Below are 21081 nucleotides of genomic sequence, written 5' to 3'. Positions count from 1 at the left end.
CACTGCAGTAATTCAAGTCAAAACATTGTCTCAAATGCATCTAAGGAGCAAGCTTCAGACTTTGTTAATCAAGACTTTATAAAACTCTGGTTAGGCCCCATTTAGAACACAGTGTCAAGTTTTGGGCCCCACACCTCCGGAAGGACAACATACTGGCACTGGAGCATGTCCAGCAGATATTCACACGGATGATCTCTGGAATGGTAGGCCTAACATATGATGAATGGCTGAGGATCTTGGCATTGTATTCATTAGGGTTAAGAAGGTTGAGGGGCGATCGAATAGAAACTTACTAGATAATGCATGGTTTAGAAAGGGCAGACGTTGGGAATTTATTTCCATCAGGCGGGGATATTAGGAGCCATGGGCACAGACTTAGACTTAGAGGGGGTCAATTTAGAACAGAAACGAGGAAACATTTCTTCAGCCAGAGTGTGGTGGGCCTGTGGAATTCATTGTCACGGAGCACAGTGGAGGCTAGGACTTTCAATGTCTTCAAAGCAGGGATTGATAAATTCTTAATCTCAAGGAATTAAGCGCTACAGGGAGTGTGTGGGTAAGTGGTATTGAAATGCCCATCAGCCATGATCGAATGGCAGAGTGGACTCTGTGGGCCAAATGGTTTTACTTCCACTCCTATGTCTTACGGTCTTAATATTCACTATTTTCCTGTGCAATAATGGGCGTATCTTACATATGATTGATGTCTCACAATGTACTGACAAAATCCATCTTCTATTCCACCAGACCACAAAAAGCAGAATCAGTTCAGTATGAGTAAGGCTCAGGGGTTGCCATGCAACCTTAGCATCAACTGGCTTGTACATAACAGGTGCTGTACAGGGGAGTGGTTCAAGTATCTCCACTCTAAAAACAATTTCAGAACCAGTTTGTGGAATTACTGCCGAAGTTGTAACTTGGAACACAAAACCGCGTTCAAAAAACCTTCTTCAAGAGCATCTCCAGACTGTTTCATTCCATTGTAGTGAAGAAATTAACTATTTTAGTTAACTGTCATCTGCACATTCATTGTTTATTTCTACACAACAAAAGTCCATCATGAAACACTGCTCACCATCAGCCCAAATTTGAGCTATAATAATTCTTGTAACAGGTCATGCGGATCAAAACTAAACGAGAAGAATACAAGTCAAGCATAACTGGTATGAAAAATATGAAGTTTTGCCCAAAATTACCATTTCTTAAAATGTGATTTTAAATCTCAGGTCTAAAAAGGCTTATAGAGGCAGCAATGGCCTAATGGTATTATCACCAGATTACTACTCCAGAAATTCAGCTAACGTTCTGAGGAACCAGGTTCAAATTTCGCCATGGCAGATGGTGGAATTTGAATTCAATAAAGAATTTAGAATTAAGGGTCTAATTAGGATCATGAAGCCTTTGTTGATTGTCAGAAAACCCATATGGTTCACTAATGCCCTTTAGGGAAGGAAATCTGTCATCCTTACCTGATCTAGCCTACATATGACTGCAGACCCACAGCAATGTGGTTGATACTTAACTGCCCTCTGGGCAACTAAGAATGGAAATAAATGCTGGCCTAGCCAGAGGGAGCCACATTCCATAAGTGAATTTTTTTCAAAAGAACATGTACAATTCGATTATAATCTCCAAGAATTAAATATTGGTAAAATAAAACTAACTATTGGAATGGTGTTTTAACTGCACATCAAAATGCTAGTGCCTGGCATGGCTCATATCATGCTCATTCTGAGACAAAATAAAGAACAGATTCAGAATCTCTTAGAATCTCTCTCCCACAGTTACCTCTATATGCTCACACCCTGCTTCCTGTAAGGACTTCATTCCATTGTCCCAGTTTCTCTGCTTCCGCTGTATTTGCTCTGACGACACAATCTTCCGCAGAGGGGCCTCATAAATGGTCACTTTTTTTCCTCAATGGAAGGTTTCCTGCTACCTTGGATGACAGGTCCTTAAAATGTGTCCAACCCACTTCCTGCAGTTCTGCCATCAGCCCTTCCCTTCCCTCCCACAACAATGAGTGAGTTACCTTTCTCACTTCCCACCCCATCAACCTCTGTATCCAAGAGGTCATAAGCCACTATTTGCACCACGTCCATTGGGATGCCACCACAAATTCCTCTCCCATCCACGGTCAGCATTCAGCAACAACCATTTTCTCTGGGAAAACATGGTCCAATGTAACACCTCCCCACAACCCACAGTACCTTCCTATGCAATCACAGATTTACTCATTTACCTCCTCACCATTCAAGATCCCAGACACAACCTGATGGTGAAGCAATTTCCTGCAGTTCATTCAATCAAGGCTGCTGAAGGATATATTGGCCTTGGCGGGTATACAATGTGAGTTTATAACAATGTTAACTTAATTCCGGAAATCCAGTTATGAGGAGAGATTACACAAATTAGGCCTGTTTTCTCTAGAATTTAGGAGATAAAGAGGTGACCTGGTCAAAGTCTTCAAGATATTAATAGGAAAAGACAGGGTAGATAAAGATAAACTATTTCTACTGTTTGGGGATTCTAGAACGAGGGACCACAGTCTGAGAATTAGGGCCAGACCATTCAGAAGATATGTTAGGCAGCACTTCTCCACATAAGGGGTGGTAGCTGTTTGGAACTCTCTTCCTCAAATAGCTGTAGATATTGGATCTGTTTCTAATTATCAGACTGAGACAGATACAATTTTGTTAGCAAAGATATTAAGGGATATGGGTCAAAGGCAGGTATATGGCATTTGGCTTCCGATCAGCCATGATCTCGCTGAATGGTTAAACAGGCTCAAGGGACTGAATGTCCTACTCCTATTCCTGTGTATTTGTTACTTACAATATAGCCTCCTCTGTACTGGGGAAAATAAATTCAGATTGGGTGACCATTTTGTATATAATCCATGTTCTGTCAATAAAACTGACCCCAAGTCTCCTGCTGCCTGCCACTTCAACACACTACTCTGTCCCCAGGCCAACATTTCCTTCTCCGGCCTACTGCTCCAGTGAAGATCAATGCAAGCTGGAGGAACAACACTTCATCTTCTGCTTAAGCGCCTCATAGCTTTCAGAACTCAACATAGAATTTAACAATTTCAGAGAATCGTTGTCCATTAACTGTCCACACAATCACAGGATCTGGCATGAAATGGACTATTTTCAACTATTTGTACTCGGTATCCATTATCACCTATATAGTTTAACTTCCTCCCGAGTTTACTATCAACAATCCATCTTCCTGCATATCTATATTTCTCTCACTTTGAGCTTCAGCCCCACCTATCCACTCACACCTCTCCCCCTCCCCAGTCATTGGCATAAATACCATGTTTTCCTAGTTGCTGCTTCTAGTTCTGAAGAAGGGTGACAGAGGACTCAAAATATTAACCTCTGTTTTCTCTCCACAGATGCTACCAGATCTGCTTAGTTTCTCTGGCAATTTTCAGTTCTTGTTTGTTTCAGAACCTCTCTGCTTAAATTGGACTGGACAATTCGGTTAATTTTTTTGTAAAGGTAACAAGCTTTACCATACCTTAAACAATTCTGACAGAAGTAAAAATGATAGTGCCAGGAATAGCTATGGAAGTAGTATAAGTGAGAGTTCAAGATTTCTGAACTGGAGAGACTGGAATCACTACACAGCAAACTGGAGGTTGAAACCTCCCTCGAGCATATGCTTCAGGAAATGGTCACCCTACCACCAATAAGTTAAGCAGAATAAGTGATTAGCCATGCAGAGTACGACAAATCAACACATGAACGAAATCTCCAGTAGTATGGTACTTTCAATCTGGTGTAAGTCCTTGGCACTACAGGGCAGTAACTGTACAAAGGGTGCAGGAAGTGTACTTTTTGTTATACATGGATTTAACAGAGAACAGGTGAAAGCACCAATATAAATCCCACATCAGTATATTGCCTTTTTGATATTATGACAAAAGGACACCACAAAGATGCACAGCAGTTTGAATTGGGTGGTGGTGGTGAGTGAAGATGAATAGAAACAGCTACAAGTCATGGCCCATGTAAGAACCAATTACATAGAAATAGAATGGGCTATACAGTCCTGCAGCACTTCAGGAGCTTAGGAGGAAATTATAGAAGGAAATTAAAAGACCTCAAAAAAACTCTGGATTATCCCAGTGTCACGCACTAATAAACACAGAAAAGATAGAAAACAATTTACAACACAGCTGAAGAAATGGCGGAGACAAGAAGATTTTACATATAGCAAAAGTGACCTGTGTGGGTTGTACCTCCAGAGAACTAAAAAAAACTTCCTTGTAGAAAGGCTAACAAGTGATGGTGAAATTTAAACCAGTGTGTGAGGGTATGACCTTCAGGGTGGAAAAGACAAGATGCATAAAATAACTGGGAGTGACAAACAACACTGGAGTAAAAAAAAAATTCAAGGGTAAGACAAGGCAAAAGAGAAACAGCATTTGATATTAGATTAGATTATCTACAGAATGTATGTACAGAATGTAGATAATCTAATTGTTGGGCCTTCGGCCCAACAATTCCACACCAACCTAGACCTATTTCCCTCTGACTAAAGCACCTAACACTATAGGCAATTCAGAATGGCCAATTCACCTGACCTGCACATCTTTGGACCGTGGGAGGAAATTGGAGTGCCCAGAGGAAATGGGGAGAATGTGCAAATTCCACACAGTTGCCAAAGCCTGGAATCGAACCTGGGACCCTGGTGCTGTGAGGCAGCAGTGCTAACCACTAAGCCACCGTGCTGCCTATGTGCACAAATGCAAAGAGCATGTCAAAGGAAATTAGACGTGCACATGCATAAATCATCAGACAGGGCAATGATACGGTGGCAACAAAGCTAACTCAAAGATGTAATAACTAATATTTCTGCTTAAAGCTAATGAATATATGTATGAAAAGAAGAATGGAGTACTAGCAATATTGAACAAATCAGTATTTACAGCACTGGAGATGATTAGAATTTCTTAGGCAATTCATCAGCTCTCAGCTGATTATATAATACATGGGGCTTTTGCATGATTACAATGGTGAATTTTAGAGACCAGTTTGGGCAAAAAGCTCTTTCCCAAATGGGGCTTTCTGAAGTTGAAGGTCTCAATGACATATTTAAAGGCCATGCAGACAAAGATTCACTCATTGTAAACCAGAAACATTATGAGAACATTTATTGGTCACTTCCATACTGCAAAAGATGGGTAGCTCCAAGCAGAAGTCAGCGATGCAGTTGAGCAACACCTCACTAGGGGTTCTGAGCCAAGATACCTAGAGAAAACAAGAGGATCCCTTCCCCAAAGCTGACAGGAGACAACCCTACCATTGACTAATATAGCAGCACAGGTAAGCACTATAAATGGGAAATTGGAGGGTGGGTAAAAAGCTTTGAAGTGGTTAGTCAGCCATGAATGGCGGGGCAGGCTTGGTGGGGTGAATGGCCTTCTCCTGGCCTAAGTTCCTAAGATAATAGCTTATAAGCCTCAGCATCACACAGAATATCTGCACTGGTTGTAAGACACCAACTCATGCCATTAAAATTCTACCACTTCCTAGACAATGCAATGCAAGGGCTCAGAATTAAACATGCATTTGCACCTCATGAAGCGTTCATGCATCATAGCAGTAATAGAGACTTAAGAGTGCAGGCTGGAGGAGTCCAGCTGGGTTCAGTGCATTGTCATGACTCCCCATCTCAAAACACTCCAGAGATGTCCTGCTGACTTTTATGTTTTGTTAACAGCTACCCAGCTTCCTCTCTGTGTGAGCCTAATGCCTCCAGCAAGTCAGGCCAAGGAGGGTGCATCTGCACAGGAGAACCTCAGCATTACTATAGCCACCCAGGCCGGATTCAAATTCACAAAGTACACCAGCAAACTCAGCACAGTTAACAGGTCGTATCAGGTACTAGGCTGTCTCCATCTCAGCTATGGATATCATGGCAACACCTGAACATAGACAAAGACAAAGACAACATTTTGACGTTACAAGGGCGCCACAGTGGTCAATGCATACAATGTATACTTGTGTAAATATATTTTTATTTGCAGTGCATACAGGACTGTTGCAGTTTCATTATACCACAAGTTGCTGATATAGTTTGCTGCAGCAAAAGAAGTGGAGCATTGCCACATCAAAATGCAAGGCAATTTTCCATTGATAGCGCATTTATCACTTCATCTGCCATGTTTACGCCTCATGTTGTTCTTAGTACCAAGGGAAAACTAGATCTATCATTTGTGGATTGTAGCCAAGGTTGGCAGACCAATTTCAGGGACAATATAATGTTGAATGAAGTGAAAAAGTGAAGATAACAAGTTTGTGTTCACTCATTGCAGAGAACAGAGAAACAACTGACAAGGAATAAAGAAATGAGACAGAGCTCTGCAGATTGGAGGAAAGACTAATATCCCCCTTTTAGGATCTCTACAATCAGATAGATCATCCTTAGAAAAAGTAGACAATACACGACAGAGAGATGACAGTCTTAATTTTTTTTCAGGAGATGAAGTGAAGGTGTTTGGCATTGTCTTGGCCATAGGGCAGTGGAAGTACAGCCATCAAATATTCTTAGCAAAAGCAACCTTAAGAGCTATAGAAGACAAAGCTCTCCAGTGTTCAAGGGAATGTGAGGAAACAAGGCAATGAGTTACATCAAAAATGATTTAGAAACTGTAGAGCATGCTCCAGAATCAAAATAGCAGTCCAATTGGCCCAATCACGCTTGTCTTTCCTCTCTCATCTTCTTACATTAGCCTTGCAAAGTTCTTAAGAAGGCATAATTCTCATTTGGAGCAGGTATCAGGACGACATGAGTCAACACGCTGAGGAAGGGCAGCATATGGCTTTCAAGGTAACATGCAAATGGGCTTGCTCAAGGTTAGGTATATAATATATTGCTGTCCATGAGCAGATAGTGCTGTGAGGTACTAATGCCCATTATTAATCTAGTGGCTATATTTCTCTCGAGTTTGATATGGGCGAGAGATCACACTACATAGTAGAAATAGAACAGGATGCTTTATTTAATCAAAGTGTACCTCTCAAAATAAATAAATCGTGTATGTCTCAAACAGGAAGCAGATTTTTTAAGAAGCACAACCAAAAAAAAGGTATCCACTCATTATTCAGCCTACCACTGATCTACTGTACATTGTTTTGAATAGAAGATATCCTGTCTGTCATAAGCTTCTAACTGGAAAACGGAAGTTCTTGTTCTGGAGCCTTTTACTTCCTCCAGCTAGGTTCCTTAAGGTGTGTAGTTCGCTCTTTCCCTCCATGATTTTATTCATATCTCAAACATCGAAAGATGCCAATCCATACCTTGAACATCAGGAGATGCCAATCAGCCCACAAGGTATTGTAACTCCTGCCTTTATGGGACCTCATTGTAAGACAACGCTGTCGGTTCTGAAGTAATGGTGTTTGTTCTGAAAAGATGGTTCCCTTTGACCAATGTTCACTTGTGCCTTGTAATCCATCAATATCACCACACCACCCATCATCCTTCACTGACACCGCTGTGACTTTTTGCTCATTAGCCCTTAACTCACATGTTTCCACTGATCCCATCATTTTCTATGTCGATTTTCCTACTCTTCCTCAAGCCAATTATGATATACATTTCAATGCCCTTCCTGATCCATTACTTTTAAACTGACCTGCACCTTTTTATGTCAACCTCTGTGGAACAATGCAATACTTATTTGTGACCTCACCCAATCACTTCAAACTCCTCCACCTGACTGCAACTAAGCTCTCTAGTGCACAGTATCACCATTTAGAACCTCAGACAAAAGTCCAATATCACTGCCCACTTCATAAAGACCAAAATCTCCGGTACATAATGACCCACTGTCAGCCTGAATGACCCAGAACAGGACAGACATGATGCCATGTCCTCTATTGTACCCTTGGATGGACAATGCCACACCCTTCAAGCATTCCTGCTTTCTACACTGACTCTTCCTCACTAATACCACTTTTACTTCACACTGCCCTAAGGAGACAGTGAGTCACTTTCCTGTAACACTTTTGCCTTATTTGAAGAACACCATAACTGAAACACTCACATTGATTTAAACTCATATCACTGCAAAGAGATGTTATGACCCCAGTTGGTTATGCTACTGGACAAATCAGATTTCAGATAGAAGAAAACCTTCAGCTATGTATACCTAACAACAAAAATAATTTCTTAGTATTATAGAAAATAAATTTTGCCAGAAGGAAACAAACTGAAGCGTTTCATCTTGTATTCATTAGAACCAGGACACAAGAAAAAGAACCCAATTTTATAAAAAGATGCGCTGATTGGTTGTGCCATCACTGATATGAGGATACAGCAAGAAGAATTAACTGTCTATCTTAATTTTCAGACCAGGAAGGTATATTGTTTGTTAAGGTTGTTATCATGAGGATCATTTCAATCATCCCTTTTGTGTAAAAAAGGCTCCAAGTATGAAAAATTCCTTTTGCCAGCATAAAACAGGCCAAACAAATCAGCATCCTCTTCTCCTGCTGTATAAAATGACAGGCCATTTTCAAATCTCCTTCTTGCAGCCTTGTTCTGATGAGTACAAATCAAAAAGCTTCAAGTTCTTGTCTTCTTCTAGCAATGTTTAAGCCTATTAGTTGTTTTGTATATGAAAATGGAAAAAAGACAAGCTGAATATAGAACAGTTTGAAAAATCTCAAAAAACACACAAACTATCTCATCTATCCAAATCTTTAAGGCTTTTCAAATCTTGATTAATTGCCTTTCTATATCACATTTTATCACATGCTTCTTCCCAGTACTATCCTGTAAAGTGTGAAGTCTTTCGCTAATTTCGAACAAAATCCTCCTGGTCTGAACATTTCACAAGGTAAACTTTTACACCAAGGCAACTATGCTTTCTCTGCATTGTCCTTTTTTTTTAAAATGTTCATTCACATGATGTGGGCATTGCTGGTTGAACTAGCATTCACAGGCCATCCCTAATTGCCTGGAGAGCAATTAAACATCAACCAGAATGCAGTTGGTCTGATTTACCTATAGGTCAGACTAGAAGAGAAACTACATATGTGCCCGGCCCCGATCAATTTTGTTTCAAAACTTAGCCTAAAAGCTGTGAATGTCTGGATTTTCTACACTATAATCAATTGTTCACACGGCCCATTGATTCAACCAGATTAATAGCCCCAATCAGGGAACTCATTCTATCAGGTCAACCTGGCTGACCTTGCTATAACCACTATGACCCTCCCACTCCGATTCCAAGGACATAAGCTGGTTCTTTATTTGCAGCTCCTCCTGGGTGTTTTAGCACTGGGTCAGGTTCCTCCAACTCTGTCTTTGATATAGCAGATATGTACAGTAGCTCACCTCTAACATCCGGAGCATCTTGGAAGAAATTCATTCTGTTTTATAGGCAGCAAAAGTGCAGAGCCGGCGATTTCTACCATGTCCATCGCAGATTCCAAGGTGTCTTAATGATTGACAGAGAGAGGGGGAGAGCCCTGGGGTTCCAAAACAGTCAGAAAGGCTGTCAAGGAGCCAAACACATTTTGCTCATGCACCATTCGAGAGTCACAACTTCATACAGCATTGGACCTGACCTCACGTCAACCATGCCTGTTACCCATGTAGGGTCATTCCTATGGTTCCAATGCCAAACTTTGTAACCTGTTGTGTAGGCACCATGCTGGGGTGACTTAAAACATGTTTCACTATAGTTTTCATATAAAAGTACACATGACAATAAACTTCTATTCTAAACTGTCTCTCACTTAATGGAGACTTACATCTGGCATTGGCATTCCTGATGCCATTTCAGTCACCTCCCCAAGTCTAGGAAGATCAGATTTAACCTGGTGCACAGTCTGGTCTGCATGAGCAACTCAGTTGGAGCTATCCCTGGGGTTGCATGAGGGGTGGTCCGATAATCAATTTGATATCTAGTGAAGCTATAAGCTGTTGCTTTAAACCTGCCTTTGAAAGATTGGACAGCTCTTTCCAGAACATAGAACATTACAATGCAGAACAGGCCCTTTGGCCCTCGATGTTGCGCCGACTTGCCATATCAATCTGAAGGCCATCTAATATAAACTATTCCATGTACGTCCATATGCTTGTCCAATGACAACTTAAACGTACTTAAAGTTGGCAATAGGATGATGGATGGTATGGAGCTGTCCATATATGTGGAATACCATTCAATTTTATGAAGTAATCAAATTCCTTGCTGGTAAAGAATGGCCCATTATCTCTGACCAAAACTTTCAGGAGTTTGTATATTGTAAAAAATGCACACAGGTTTTCAATCATCACCTCCATGTTCAATGAATGAACTCTATGCATGACCAGCAACTTTGAGTGGGTGTCCACAACGAGTAAGAACATACAGCCCAAGAAAGAACCTGCACTGTCAACATGTAAATGAATTCAGGGTCTACCCGACCATTCTCACCAACGTGGCAGAGTTGCTGGTGGTAATTTTTGTCTTTGGTTGGCACTGCCCCACTAACATATCTGCATCCAATCCTGGCCACCAGACATTATGTCTCACCAATATCTTCATTTACAAAAACTCTGGATGACCCTGGAGGAGTTTGGCCAGTACACTTGCTCAGGACAATAACTCTTGCTCCCCATAATAATATGCCATCCTCTACTGTAATTCGGTCCCTCTGGGTTCAAAAAGGTTTCAATTCTGGTTGTGATGGCTCTTTGGTTTCTCCCATTACCACGAGTTGTTTCAGCTTTGCCTGCACCAGATTTTTCTGCGTCATAAGTGACTGGAAGTGAGTCCAGAAAATTTAGAATCATTACAGAGTCTTCCAGTGGTGGATCTGCCAGCAATGCTCCAACTTCTAGTAAACTTCTAATGTAATATCAGAGCCCACCTCTGATCTCAACCCAAAGCTATAGGCAGTTTATTAGATTTACTAGATTCCCTACAGTGTGGAAACAGGCCCTTCAGCCCAACAAGTCCACACCAAGCCTCTGAAGAGTAACCCACCCAGACCCATTTCCCTCTGACTAACGCACCTAACCTATGGGCAATTTAGCATGGCCACTTCACCTGACCTGCACATCTTTGGACTGTAAGAGGAAACCCATGCAGACAAGGGGAGAATGTGCAAACTCCACACAGACAGTCACCTGAGGCTGGAATCGAACCTGGGACCCTGATGCTGTGAGGCAGCAGTGCTAACCACTGAGCCACCATACCACCCAGTTCTACATTGTCCTCTTTTAATAGTGGACCACAACCCCTTGCTAGGTCTGTTATTACAAATTTAGATTTGTAAAGGTATTGGTGGAATTTCCTGACTCCAAACCTCAGTGCCGGCCTCAGCGCAAACAGGATGGCTCAGACTCCTGTTCTTTTTTTCACTCTCACTATTGCCTAACAGCGATACCGTTTAGTTTTCCACAGCACCTACGTTGCGTGTGTATAGGTATAAGACACAGTGAATGAACAAATGCATAAAATTTTATTCGGCGTCCACCACCAGGAAGAAAGGAAACACCCAAGGGGCCAGTGACAAGCATTGCCGTACTGAGACTAAGAGTCAGAGACGTACAACACGGAAACAGACCGTTCAGTCCAACTCGTCCATGCCGACCAGATATCCCAACCCAATCTGGTCCCACTTGCCAGCACTTGGCCCATATCCCTCCAAACACTTCCTATTCATATACCCATCCAGATGCCTTTTAAATGCTGCAATTTTACTAGCCTCCATCACTTCCTTGAGCAGCTCATTCTGCACACGCACACCCTCCGCGTGAAAAGGTTGCCCTTTAGGTCTCTTTTATATCTTTCCTCTCACATCCTAAACCTATGCCCTCTAGTTCTGGACTCCCCGATTCTAGGGAAAGGACTTTGTCTATTTACCTGATCCATGCCTCTCATGATTTTATAAACCTCTATAAAAGGTCACTCCTCAGCTTGTGAAGCTCCAGGGAAAACAGCCCCAGCCTGTTCAGCCTCTCCCTACAGCTCAAATCCTCCAACTCTGGCAACATCCTTGTAAATCTTTTCTGAACCCTTTCAAATTTCACAACACTCTTCTGATAGGAAGGAGACCAGAATTGCACACAACATTCCAAAACTGGCCGAACCAACATCCTGTGCCGCCGCAACATGACCTCCCAACTCCTGTACTCGATACTCTGACCAATAAAGGAAAGCATACCAAACATATTCTTCTCTATCCTATCTACCTGTGACCATATTTTCAAGGAGCTATGAACGTGTACTCCAAGGGCTCTTTGTTCAGCAACACTCCCTAGGACCTTACCATTAAGTATACAAGTCCTGCTACAATTCACTTTCCCAAAACGCACTTATCTGTCAGCTTGAGCTCCCTGATTGGAGGTGTTAATCTGATCCAATCAGGGAATTCATATTCTATGAAGTCCACCTGGCTGACCTCAAAATCATTACAGCTTGCAACTACGAAATAAAGGACAAAATATCAATTTTCACTTCGGAGACATTAGCCATCATGTGCGCCACAACGAAGATGAGTGATATAGCAACCATGATTGTAAAAGTCAACTTACACCAATGTCTCATATCTATCCTACATGTGCCATTTCACATATCAGATCCAATGAGGATATGGTTTGGTGCACACCTACAGATGAAAAATGTAAATTGACTAATGCAAGTTTGATTTAAAAAGTATGTACACGAGACCTAACATGATCAGCTAGTGAACTGCGTATATAGATGAACCCCTGTTTATGTCAATTTAAAGTAGAATGTGTAATAACTACAAGATAAGCTACAACAACTAGCAGGCTCCTTTGGTGGCACCTTCAAAATCAGTGAAAAGGGAAGTAGATACTTTGGAACATCACAGAAATTCCTGATGAAGGGCTCTGGCCCGAAACGTCAAATTTCCTGTTCCTTGGATGCTGCCTGACCTGCTGTGCTTTAACCAGCAACACATTTTCAACTTTGGAACATCACCCTGCATGTTCCCCTCCGAATAGCCCAAACCTGGAACTTTACACCTTTCATAACAGCAATGTGGATGCCATTTCACCACATGGACTGTGATGGTTCATGAAGCTCACACCATCTCTTCTCGAGGAACATGGGGACAATAAATGCTGTCCACATCCTTGAATGAGTATTTTTCTTAAATCAGTTCAGCACATTTGGCAATACTCGGCATTCCTGATGAAAAGCTTTTGCTTGAAACGTCGATTTTCCTGAATGCTGTTGTGCTTTTCCAGCACTACGCTTATATAGACATTTGGCAATACTGCTGATAAATTGGTGTCGTTAAGTTCTTCGAACTGGGGAAGCTTAAAATCAATTACACAATACTGAAAGAAATACATTAAATTTGCGTTGTTTTGTTTGGATGGATGCAATGAAGCAATTTATTAAGTCGGTAATGAAACCTCCAGACTACTGCGTGTTCTTTTTAAAAGTAATTAATACTGTTGCTAAGAAAAGAAAAACCGTTTCATATGTTCGCGAAATTGCACACGGGGAATAAAAGACTGAAAAACAATGCGGTGAAAATAACAACTGCCCCGCCCCCCGGGAGGAGGAGAGACCATCGCTCCACACATGCGCAGTGCGGAGCCTCAACAACAAGAGACAGAATGGGCAGTACGCGATAGCCCCAAAGTCAGGCAAGTACTTGAGGACAGAACACTGAACTAACAAATAATATAAACTTGAAATAAAGGGCTACATATCCCATTTAAATACCCACCTTTATTTTATTTCTCTCTCTCTTCCCCTGCACCGCCGCACAACACATACAGGCTGTACCCCCTCTCCCCCCATTTCTTCTTCATTCTAACGAATAAACTGATGCCCAGAGACCGTTAGGGATCACCCCAGTTGTGAAGGAGGGTCACCGGAGCCGAAACCTGAACTCTGATTTCTTCCCACAGAGACTGCCAGACCAGCTCAGCTTACACAACAGTTTCCGGGGCAGAAGGGGGGGTATTTTGTTTCTGATTTCCAACATCCGCAGTCCTTTGGGGTTTTTTTTTCAAAACATTCTGTTAGCAGTCTGGTCCGAGCGGCGACTGTCCATCCTCGGCGGCCGTGATAGACAGCTCGGGCAGCCAGTCAATACCGCGTCTGCGGGGCTGCACTAAATTACACCGACCCGTTTTGTGTTTTTTTTAAAAAGTGCTATCCTCGAAACAAAAACATCAATGCTCACGCCGGTTAAAATTAAAATGAACTGCAATCTGTAAAACGCGGCAGCAGATTTTCTAAAAGAAACAGGATGCTGCGCACTACACTCCATATAGAATATAATTTTCATCCAACACTTACATAACGATGCAATGTTGCTGTTGGAAATGTCCTTTTTTTTCTCCTTCCCTGATTAGTCAGGAAGATATCTGAAACAAAGGTTGGGCGTCTGTAATAATTTACATGATTTAATTTACCGGTCATCCATCAGTCGCGAGCATTTTTCTTCCTGCAATAACTGCCAACGTTGCTCGAGCTCAGCGCGATCTCCCTGCGCAGGCCCCGTGCGCGAGGTTCGCTGGGAGAGTCCCACTGACCCACTTCTCTCCATTGTTGTGATTGTGGGAGAGGCGGGGCCACTGCTGCACAGACAGTCCCACTGACCCAATTCTTGCTATGGTCTTTGTTGGTGTGCGTTATGTTAACAATCCGGATCCTGGTAAGGAGGTTGGAAGTCCAAAGTCTGCAGATGGCTGTAAACATTGAGAAATCGTACAGTGTGAAACTCCAAAAGGACATTGACAAGTTAGGAGGATCGGTGGCGGGTGACATTCAAGTATGAGGTGATGCACATTGGTTGGAAGAAGATTGAGAGACAATGTAAACCACGAGGTTCAATTCAATGCAAGGGGATGTAGGAATAGAAGGACCTTATATACACCTGCACAGATCACAGTGGCAGGGTAGATGGAGAGAGCAGGTGATAGATGAAGATTTGGATAGACTGAATTATGAGGGGAATCGTGCAGAATTGTGATATAAACAAGATGGTGAAATGAGACAAGTGACAGGTGTAATTTACTGAAGAGAAGAGTGAATTGATTAATTCTTGTTGGAACAATGTGGAAAGACAATAGAAAATATAGGGTACAATTCTAGAGTGAATGAAGGAGTAGAAGGATCAAAATGTAAATTTGTATACATAATTTAAGGTTGAGAGAATCATTAACAAAGTCTACAACATCTGGGCTTTATTCTTAGTGCAAAAATGAAAGTGTTTTGTTTAGCTGTATAAAATAATGCTGCAGCCAACTGAAGTATAAGCACCAAACTTCAAGAAGAATGTGAACACATTGAAGAGAGTGCAGAAAAATCACAAGAATGGTTCCACGAGTAAGAAATTTCAGTTACATATTTTTTTTTTCAAATTGATTAGATTAGATTACTTACAGTGTGGAAACAGGCCCTTCGGCCCAACAAGTCCACACCGACCCGCTGAAGCGAAACCCACCCATACCCCTACCCTTACATTTGCCCCTTACCTAACACTACGGACAATTTAGCATGGCCAATTCACCTGACCCGCACATCTTTGGACTGTGGGAGGAAACCGGAGCACCCGGAGGAAACCCACGCTGACACGGGGAGAACGTGCAAACTCCACACAGTCGCCTGAGGCGGGAATTGAACCCGGGTCTCTGGCGCTGTGAGGCAGCAGTGCTAACCACTGTGCCACCGTGCCGCCCACTAATGGAGAAATTGCAAGTTTTGAAGCAGTGAATGCTGTGAGGCAGTTCAATAGAGGTATTCAAAATCTGAGGAATTTAGACAAAGCAGATCGTTTTCTTTTAGTGAAGCGATCAAGAATCAGTGGGCATATATTTATGGTAATTTGCAAAGAAGCATGAACCACATTTAAAGCATTTTCAGCACTGAATGGTTGGGATTTGAAAAGCACTCGAGGAGAAAGTGAGGACTGCAGATGCTGGAGATCAGAGCTGAAAGCACTGCCAGACAATGCAGTGGAAACTCCATTTCTGCTAATTGTGCTCACCTTGTATGAGATCAAGCAGTTCATAATGTTTCACATTCCAAGATATGAACCCACGCAGAACATACCATGGATGGCAAATGAGTAACAAGAAAAGAGCTTCCAGCAAACAGAATGAAGTGGAAAGCTGGTTTCAAGAAAATAAAATTACAACATGTGTGAACTTATCAAATAACTATGCTGCAGCTGGGGAACTGATTGCAGTGAGAAATTCCTGAAGATACTAAAGACCAAATATACCTTGAGAACAGTACAGCTCACTGACCATATTTCAAAGTATATTTGAAGTTTGGAGTTTCAAAAAATCGTATCTTTGGTTTCATTTTCACTAGAAATGCAACATGTAAGCATTTAAGTACACCAAATCAAACTGAGTCCAGCAAAGATTTCCAAACAATAGCTTATTGGTGTGGCCACTTCATGCAATAGAAATGCTTAATGTTGAGGCAAAAGACCACTAAGATTACCAAAAGAGCACAAAGTAAAACTAACCAATTTCCAACTATTCATCATTAGTAGAGCCAAAAAAAAGTTTTATTATGTCACACTGGCAACAGAAATGAAAGGTGTGTGAACTTTGATATGCCCAGAAATATAACTGTGGAATGGAAAGGTTTGAAAACCACTCTAGTGAAAACCACAGAGCATGCAAAGGCAATAGTACTAGCTCACTGGCTGAAACAATAACAAACAAACAAAATAGAAACCAGAAGTGCTAAATCTGCCATGATCTATGGCATTATGTGAAAAGGACAAATGGGGTACTTTTACAGGGAAAAAGCATGGAAAGACATCAGGTGAATTTTTTTTAAGAGATCTGACTTCTTTCTGGGTAGAAATTGTCCAATCAGGCAGACACATCATGGCTTCATGAAAGAGGAAAAAAGTGTGACGCTGGAAAAAGCACAGCAGGTCAGGCAGCATCCAAGGAGCAGGAGTGTTGACATTTCAGGCATAAGCCCTTCATCGGGGCTTACACCCGAATCTTCGACTCTCCTGCTGCTCAGATGCTGCCTGACCTGCTGTGCCTTTTCCAGTACCATACTTTTGGATTCTAACTGTCCAGCATCTGCAGTCCTCACTTTCTTCACGGGTTCATTAAAGGCAGGTCACATATAACTAATTTACTGGAATTCTTTGAGGACATATGAACATCGGGGAACCGGTGGATGTAGTGTCTCTGGATTTCAATAAGGTATTCAACAAGGTGCCCCACAAAAAGCTGAAGCATAAGATAAAGGTGCATGGAGTTGTAGGTAATGTATTAGTATGGATAGTGGATTTGTTAACTAACAGAAAGCAAAAAATCATGATGAATGGGTGTTTTTCTGGTTGGTGATCAGAGGCTAGTGCTGTGCCTCAGGGATCAGTGTTGGGACTGCAGTTGTCTACAATTTACATAGGTGATTTAGAGTTGGGGACCAAGTGAAGTGTGTCAAAGTTTGCAGATGACGCTAAGATGAGTGATAGAGCAAAGTGTGCAGAAGACATTGAAAGTCTGCAAAGGGATATAGTGAGTGGGCAAGGGTCTGGCAGATGGAGTACAATGTTGGTAAATATGATGGGAATAACAGCAAAATTGGCTGTTGTTTAAACGGTGAAGAATTGCAGCATGCTGCTGTGCAGAGGGACCTGGTCTTCTTGTGCATGAATCACAAAAAGTTGGTTTGCATATGCAGCAGATAATTAAGAAAGCAAATTGAATAATACCTTTCACTGTTAGAGGAATGGACTTTACAAAGGGGGTTATGCTGTAGCTATACAAAGTTCTGGTGAGACCACACCTGGAGTACTGTGTCCAGTTTTGGTCTCCTTACTTGAGAGAGAATGTACTGGTAAGCTGCAAATGTGTTGCTGGTCAAAGCACAGCAGGCCAGGCAGCATCTCAGGAATAGAATGTACTGGCACTAGGTTGATTTGGAGTTGAGAGGGTTGGATTGTGAGGAGAGATTGAGTAGACTTGGACTCGACTCGTTGGAATTTAGAAGAATGAGGGGATCTTATAGAACCAAATACAATTATGAAGGGAACAGATAAGATAAAAGCAGAGAGGGATTTCCTGCTGTTGGGAAACTAGAACTAGGGGTCATAGCCTCAAAATAAGGTGGAGCAGATTTAGGACTGAGTTTAGGAGGAACTTCTTCACCCAAAGGGTTGTGAATCTGTGGAATTCCCTGTCCAGTGAAGCAGTTGAGGCTACCTAATTAAACGTTTATATAGCAAGGGTAGATAGATTTATGAACAGTAAAGGAATTAGGGGTTATGGTGAGTGGGTGGGTACGTGGAGCTGAGTCCACAGAAAGATCAGCCATGATCTTATTGAATGGCGGACCAGTCTCAAGGGGCCAGGTGGCTTACACCTGCTCCTATTTCTTACGTTCTTCTCTCCTGCAACCTGCCTGGATTCTGTGGTTAACAGTGAAGGCTAGCTCTTACTGCTGATTTTGAATAAAGCTGCCCACTGAGATACCACTGTATTAATTTCTTCCATATTTCTATGACTTTTAACTGGGTGACTTTACCAAGCAATCTCTGGGATCCAAGAACAATCAAGTTTTCAACCCAGTTTTCAAAGAGGTTAAAGAATCCTCAGATGGAGAATTCATGTTTAATAATTTTATAGGATTTGAAATAAAGATTGGTACATTGAGATGCAGTTGTCGTGCCACCTGACATACTATGAAAAATTAAAATATCAATCCCTTTCATCTTGTTCATCTCTCCCACTGCTTTTTCCATCTCTTTATATTAATAATCAATATTGATATTTGTTTCGAAGTTTCCATGTTTTGATGAATAGTCATTGACATGAAACTTTCGCCACTGAAGTTCCCTGTGAATATTTCCACAATTTTTAAGGATAGAATGACAAGAGCAACCTTTAACCGCGACCCTTCACCCATCCCTTTGCAGAATCTTTTAGTTTCTTTTTTAAATGGGATTGGATTTGTGAAGTTAAGGATCTATTTTCTACAGTTACTTGTTTTCATGGATTGTCTTCTGAAAACAAAGTTAAATAAATTTTAAAACCCAGTTGCCAAAATTATATGCAAAATGTCAAGCATTAACATACATCTCATTGTAAATGTGTGTTCATGCAGCATTCAAATATGTTCATATTCTTTCAGCTCACTGTTGCTCCGTTTTGTCCACATTCATTCCAGAGTATTCGATATGGGCATCCACCTACAATGCCTTTCCTGCATTATACAGCTCTGTGAAACTGTCCTTACATGATTCTATCCCTACTTAAGTAGAGCTGATGTGCCTCCTGCAACATCTTCTGTACTTTCCCACATTCAGTATAGAATCCCAAATACTCTAAAACCTAATGACTCCCCCACCCCTGTGACACTGGAGACTGTTATTGATTTCATGTGCCAGGATCATCTGTTTGAAGGCTGTCTGACTTGACTGAGGACTATTCCCCTTACATTTTGAGATATGGCCATTTGGTTTTTCACGTACAGTGTGTTTGCCACAGACACTGCTGGCACATTGTGCAGGTATGAGATTGACATAGCATAGTGACACACAGCAACATTCACCAAAACTCCTCAGACAGAACCTTCCAAAACCAACCCTCATACCGAGAGGGATAAAGGCAGTAGAAGCACAGGTAGACTTAGCTGCAAGTTCCCCTCCAAACCAAGTATCCTGAGTTAGAAATATATCACCATTCCTTTCGGGTCACAGGGTTAACATACTAGAGATGTGGTACCTGATATTTGACATCCTCCCTAATAGCATTCTGGGTCTACCTGCAATAAATGGTTTGCCAGCTTTTAAGAAGGCAGCTCACCACCACTTTCTCGAGAGCAACTAGGAAAGGCAATAACTTCTGGCTGAACCAGCAATGACCACGTGAATGAATAACAAAAGAAATGTGCACCACTTTTGACTAATGGCTGCTAATAACCATTGACAAGATGCCTGGCTTTACGTGTGTGCTAAAAGGCTAATCAAAGCAGAAGTATTATGAGCTTCTGGCTGAGCAGGCAAAGTGCAAAAATGGAAGGGATGCAAGATAGATGTAGTGAGCATCCAAATAGGCACAGAAGTGAGTAAGTGCTAAGAGAGCAAGTGAGAAACCCTGAGATGCATCTTTGTCAAATCCATGAGTTGAGTGTTTGTACCTGCATGCAATGTGTCCTGGTGGTAGCATTGCAGTGAAAGGTATTGGTACACTCCAAGGTGCAACATTGAAATGCTGAACTTTATTTTACGTGCATCAGAAATGCACCATAATGTTTTGGTGATGCTGGTGCATGTCCAATGCCTATGTCTGTGGATGGGGAAATGCAGGCACTCACTCCCAGGAAATGTGCTTTGAGATGCTTTGTGACTGGTGTCCCAAGACTGTAGGAGGTCTGTAGGAGAGGTGGTGAGCTGAAGTCGCCAGGTAATGTTTTGACTTTCATATCAGGAATTGATGCTATCTTGTTTTTATATAGATGTGTGATGGTGCGAAACTGCATATTAATGAGACAAGATTAACTAATAATGATAATAGTCCTCTTGCCATTCACTGATGAGAATTCCATCTCAAATTTCAACACAGTTGGAAAATGAGACATTTTGCTCTCAACATTGAGAAGTTCCTTGCTGGACACCTCATGATTTTCCCAACTTTCTCACCAATGCATGCATGGTTCAGTGCCTCAGAAGATTCTACTCATGGTGTTATTTGGATGTCAACAGTGGTTCAGTGGTAAGATCCTTCCCTCTAAGAAAAAAGGTTGTAAATTCAGGTGTCATTACTCCATAGACTTCACATAATTTCATCTGAAATTATATCGAATTTTGTATTTGAATGACCTATCAGACATAATAAAGCTGACACTCAAACCATGGTTTATAGCAAAGTAGAAATGCAAGTCAAACTGTTTATATATAAACATTTTTAATCAGTACAATTGAGTTAGTGATATTTATTGTTAATATCAAGTTTGTTCAGTGTCACTTTCTTTACAATGTTGAACAGAACAATCTCGTATTGATGATGTCATCATGTCCACAACCTTTTTTTTGGGATTCTCTTCTAAACTGGTCTTTATTGCACCAGTGTTTGCTAGTTTCCACTCCAGCTCTG

General features: G+C 41.5%; 2 protein-coding genes across 4 annotated transcripts in view; both read right to left on the bottom strand.

The window, feature by feature from the left end:
- The window catches only part of clocka (clock circadian regulator a), a 125719-nt gene extending 111234 nt beyond the window's left edge, over positions 1-14485 (bottom strand). Inside the window, exon 1 of one of the 3 annotated variants that reach the window (XM_060830747.1) lies at positions 14300-14485. The gene's annotated coding sequence lies outside the window, so the exon portion shown is untranslated. Of the gene's footprint in view, positions 1-13721; positions 13794-14299 lie in introns of those variants that run through there. The other 2 variants (XM_060830753.1, XM_060830760.1) reach the window with 2 other exon arrangements.
- Positions 14486-20932: 6447 nt separating this feature from the next.
- The window catches only part of LOC132815324 (phosducin-like protein 2), a 40058-nt gene continuing 39909 nt past the window's right edge, over positions 20933-21081 (bottom strand). The window contains exon 6 of the mRNA XM_060824218.1: positions 20933-21078. Coding sequence (XP_060680201.1) covers positions 20933-21078 — 146 coding nt within the window. The remainder of the gene's footprint in view (positions 21079-21081) is intronic.

This window comes from Hemiscyllium ocellatum, chromosome 1 (assembly GCF_020745735.1).
Source record: "Hemiscyllium ocellatum isolate sHemOce1 chromosome 1, sHemOce1.pat.X.cur, whole genome shotgun sequence".
Lineage (NCBI taxonomy): Eukaryota > Metazoa > Chordata > Chondrichthyes > Orectolobiformes > Hemiscylliidae > Hemiscyllium > Hemiscyllium ocellatum.
This window is presented reverse-complemented; position numbering and strand designations above follow the sequence as displayed.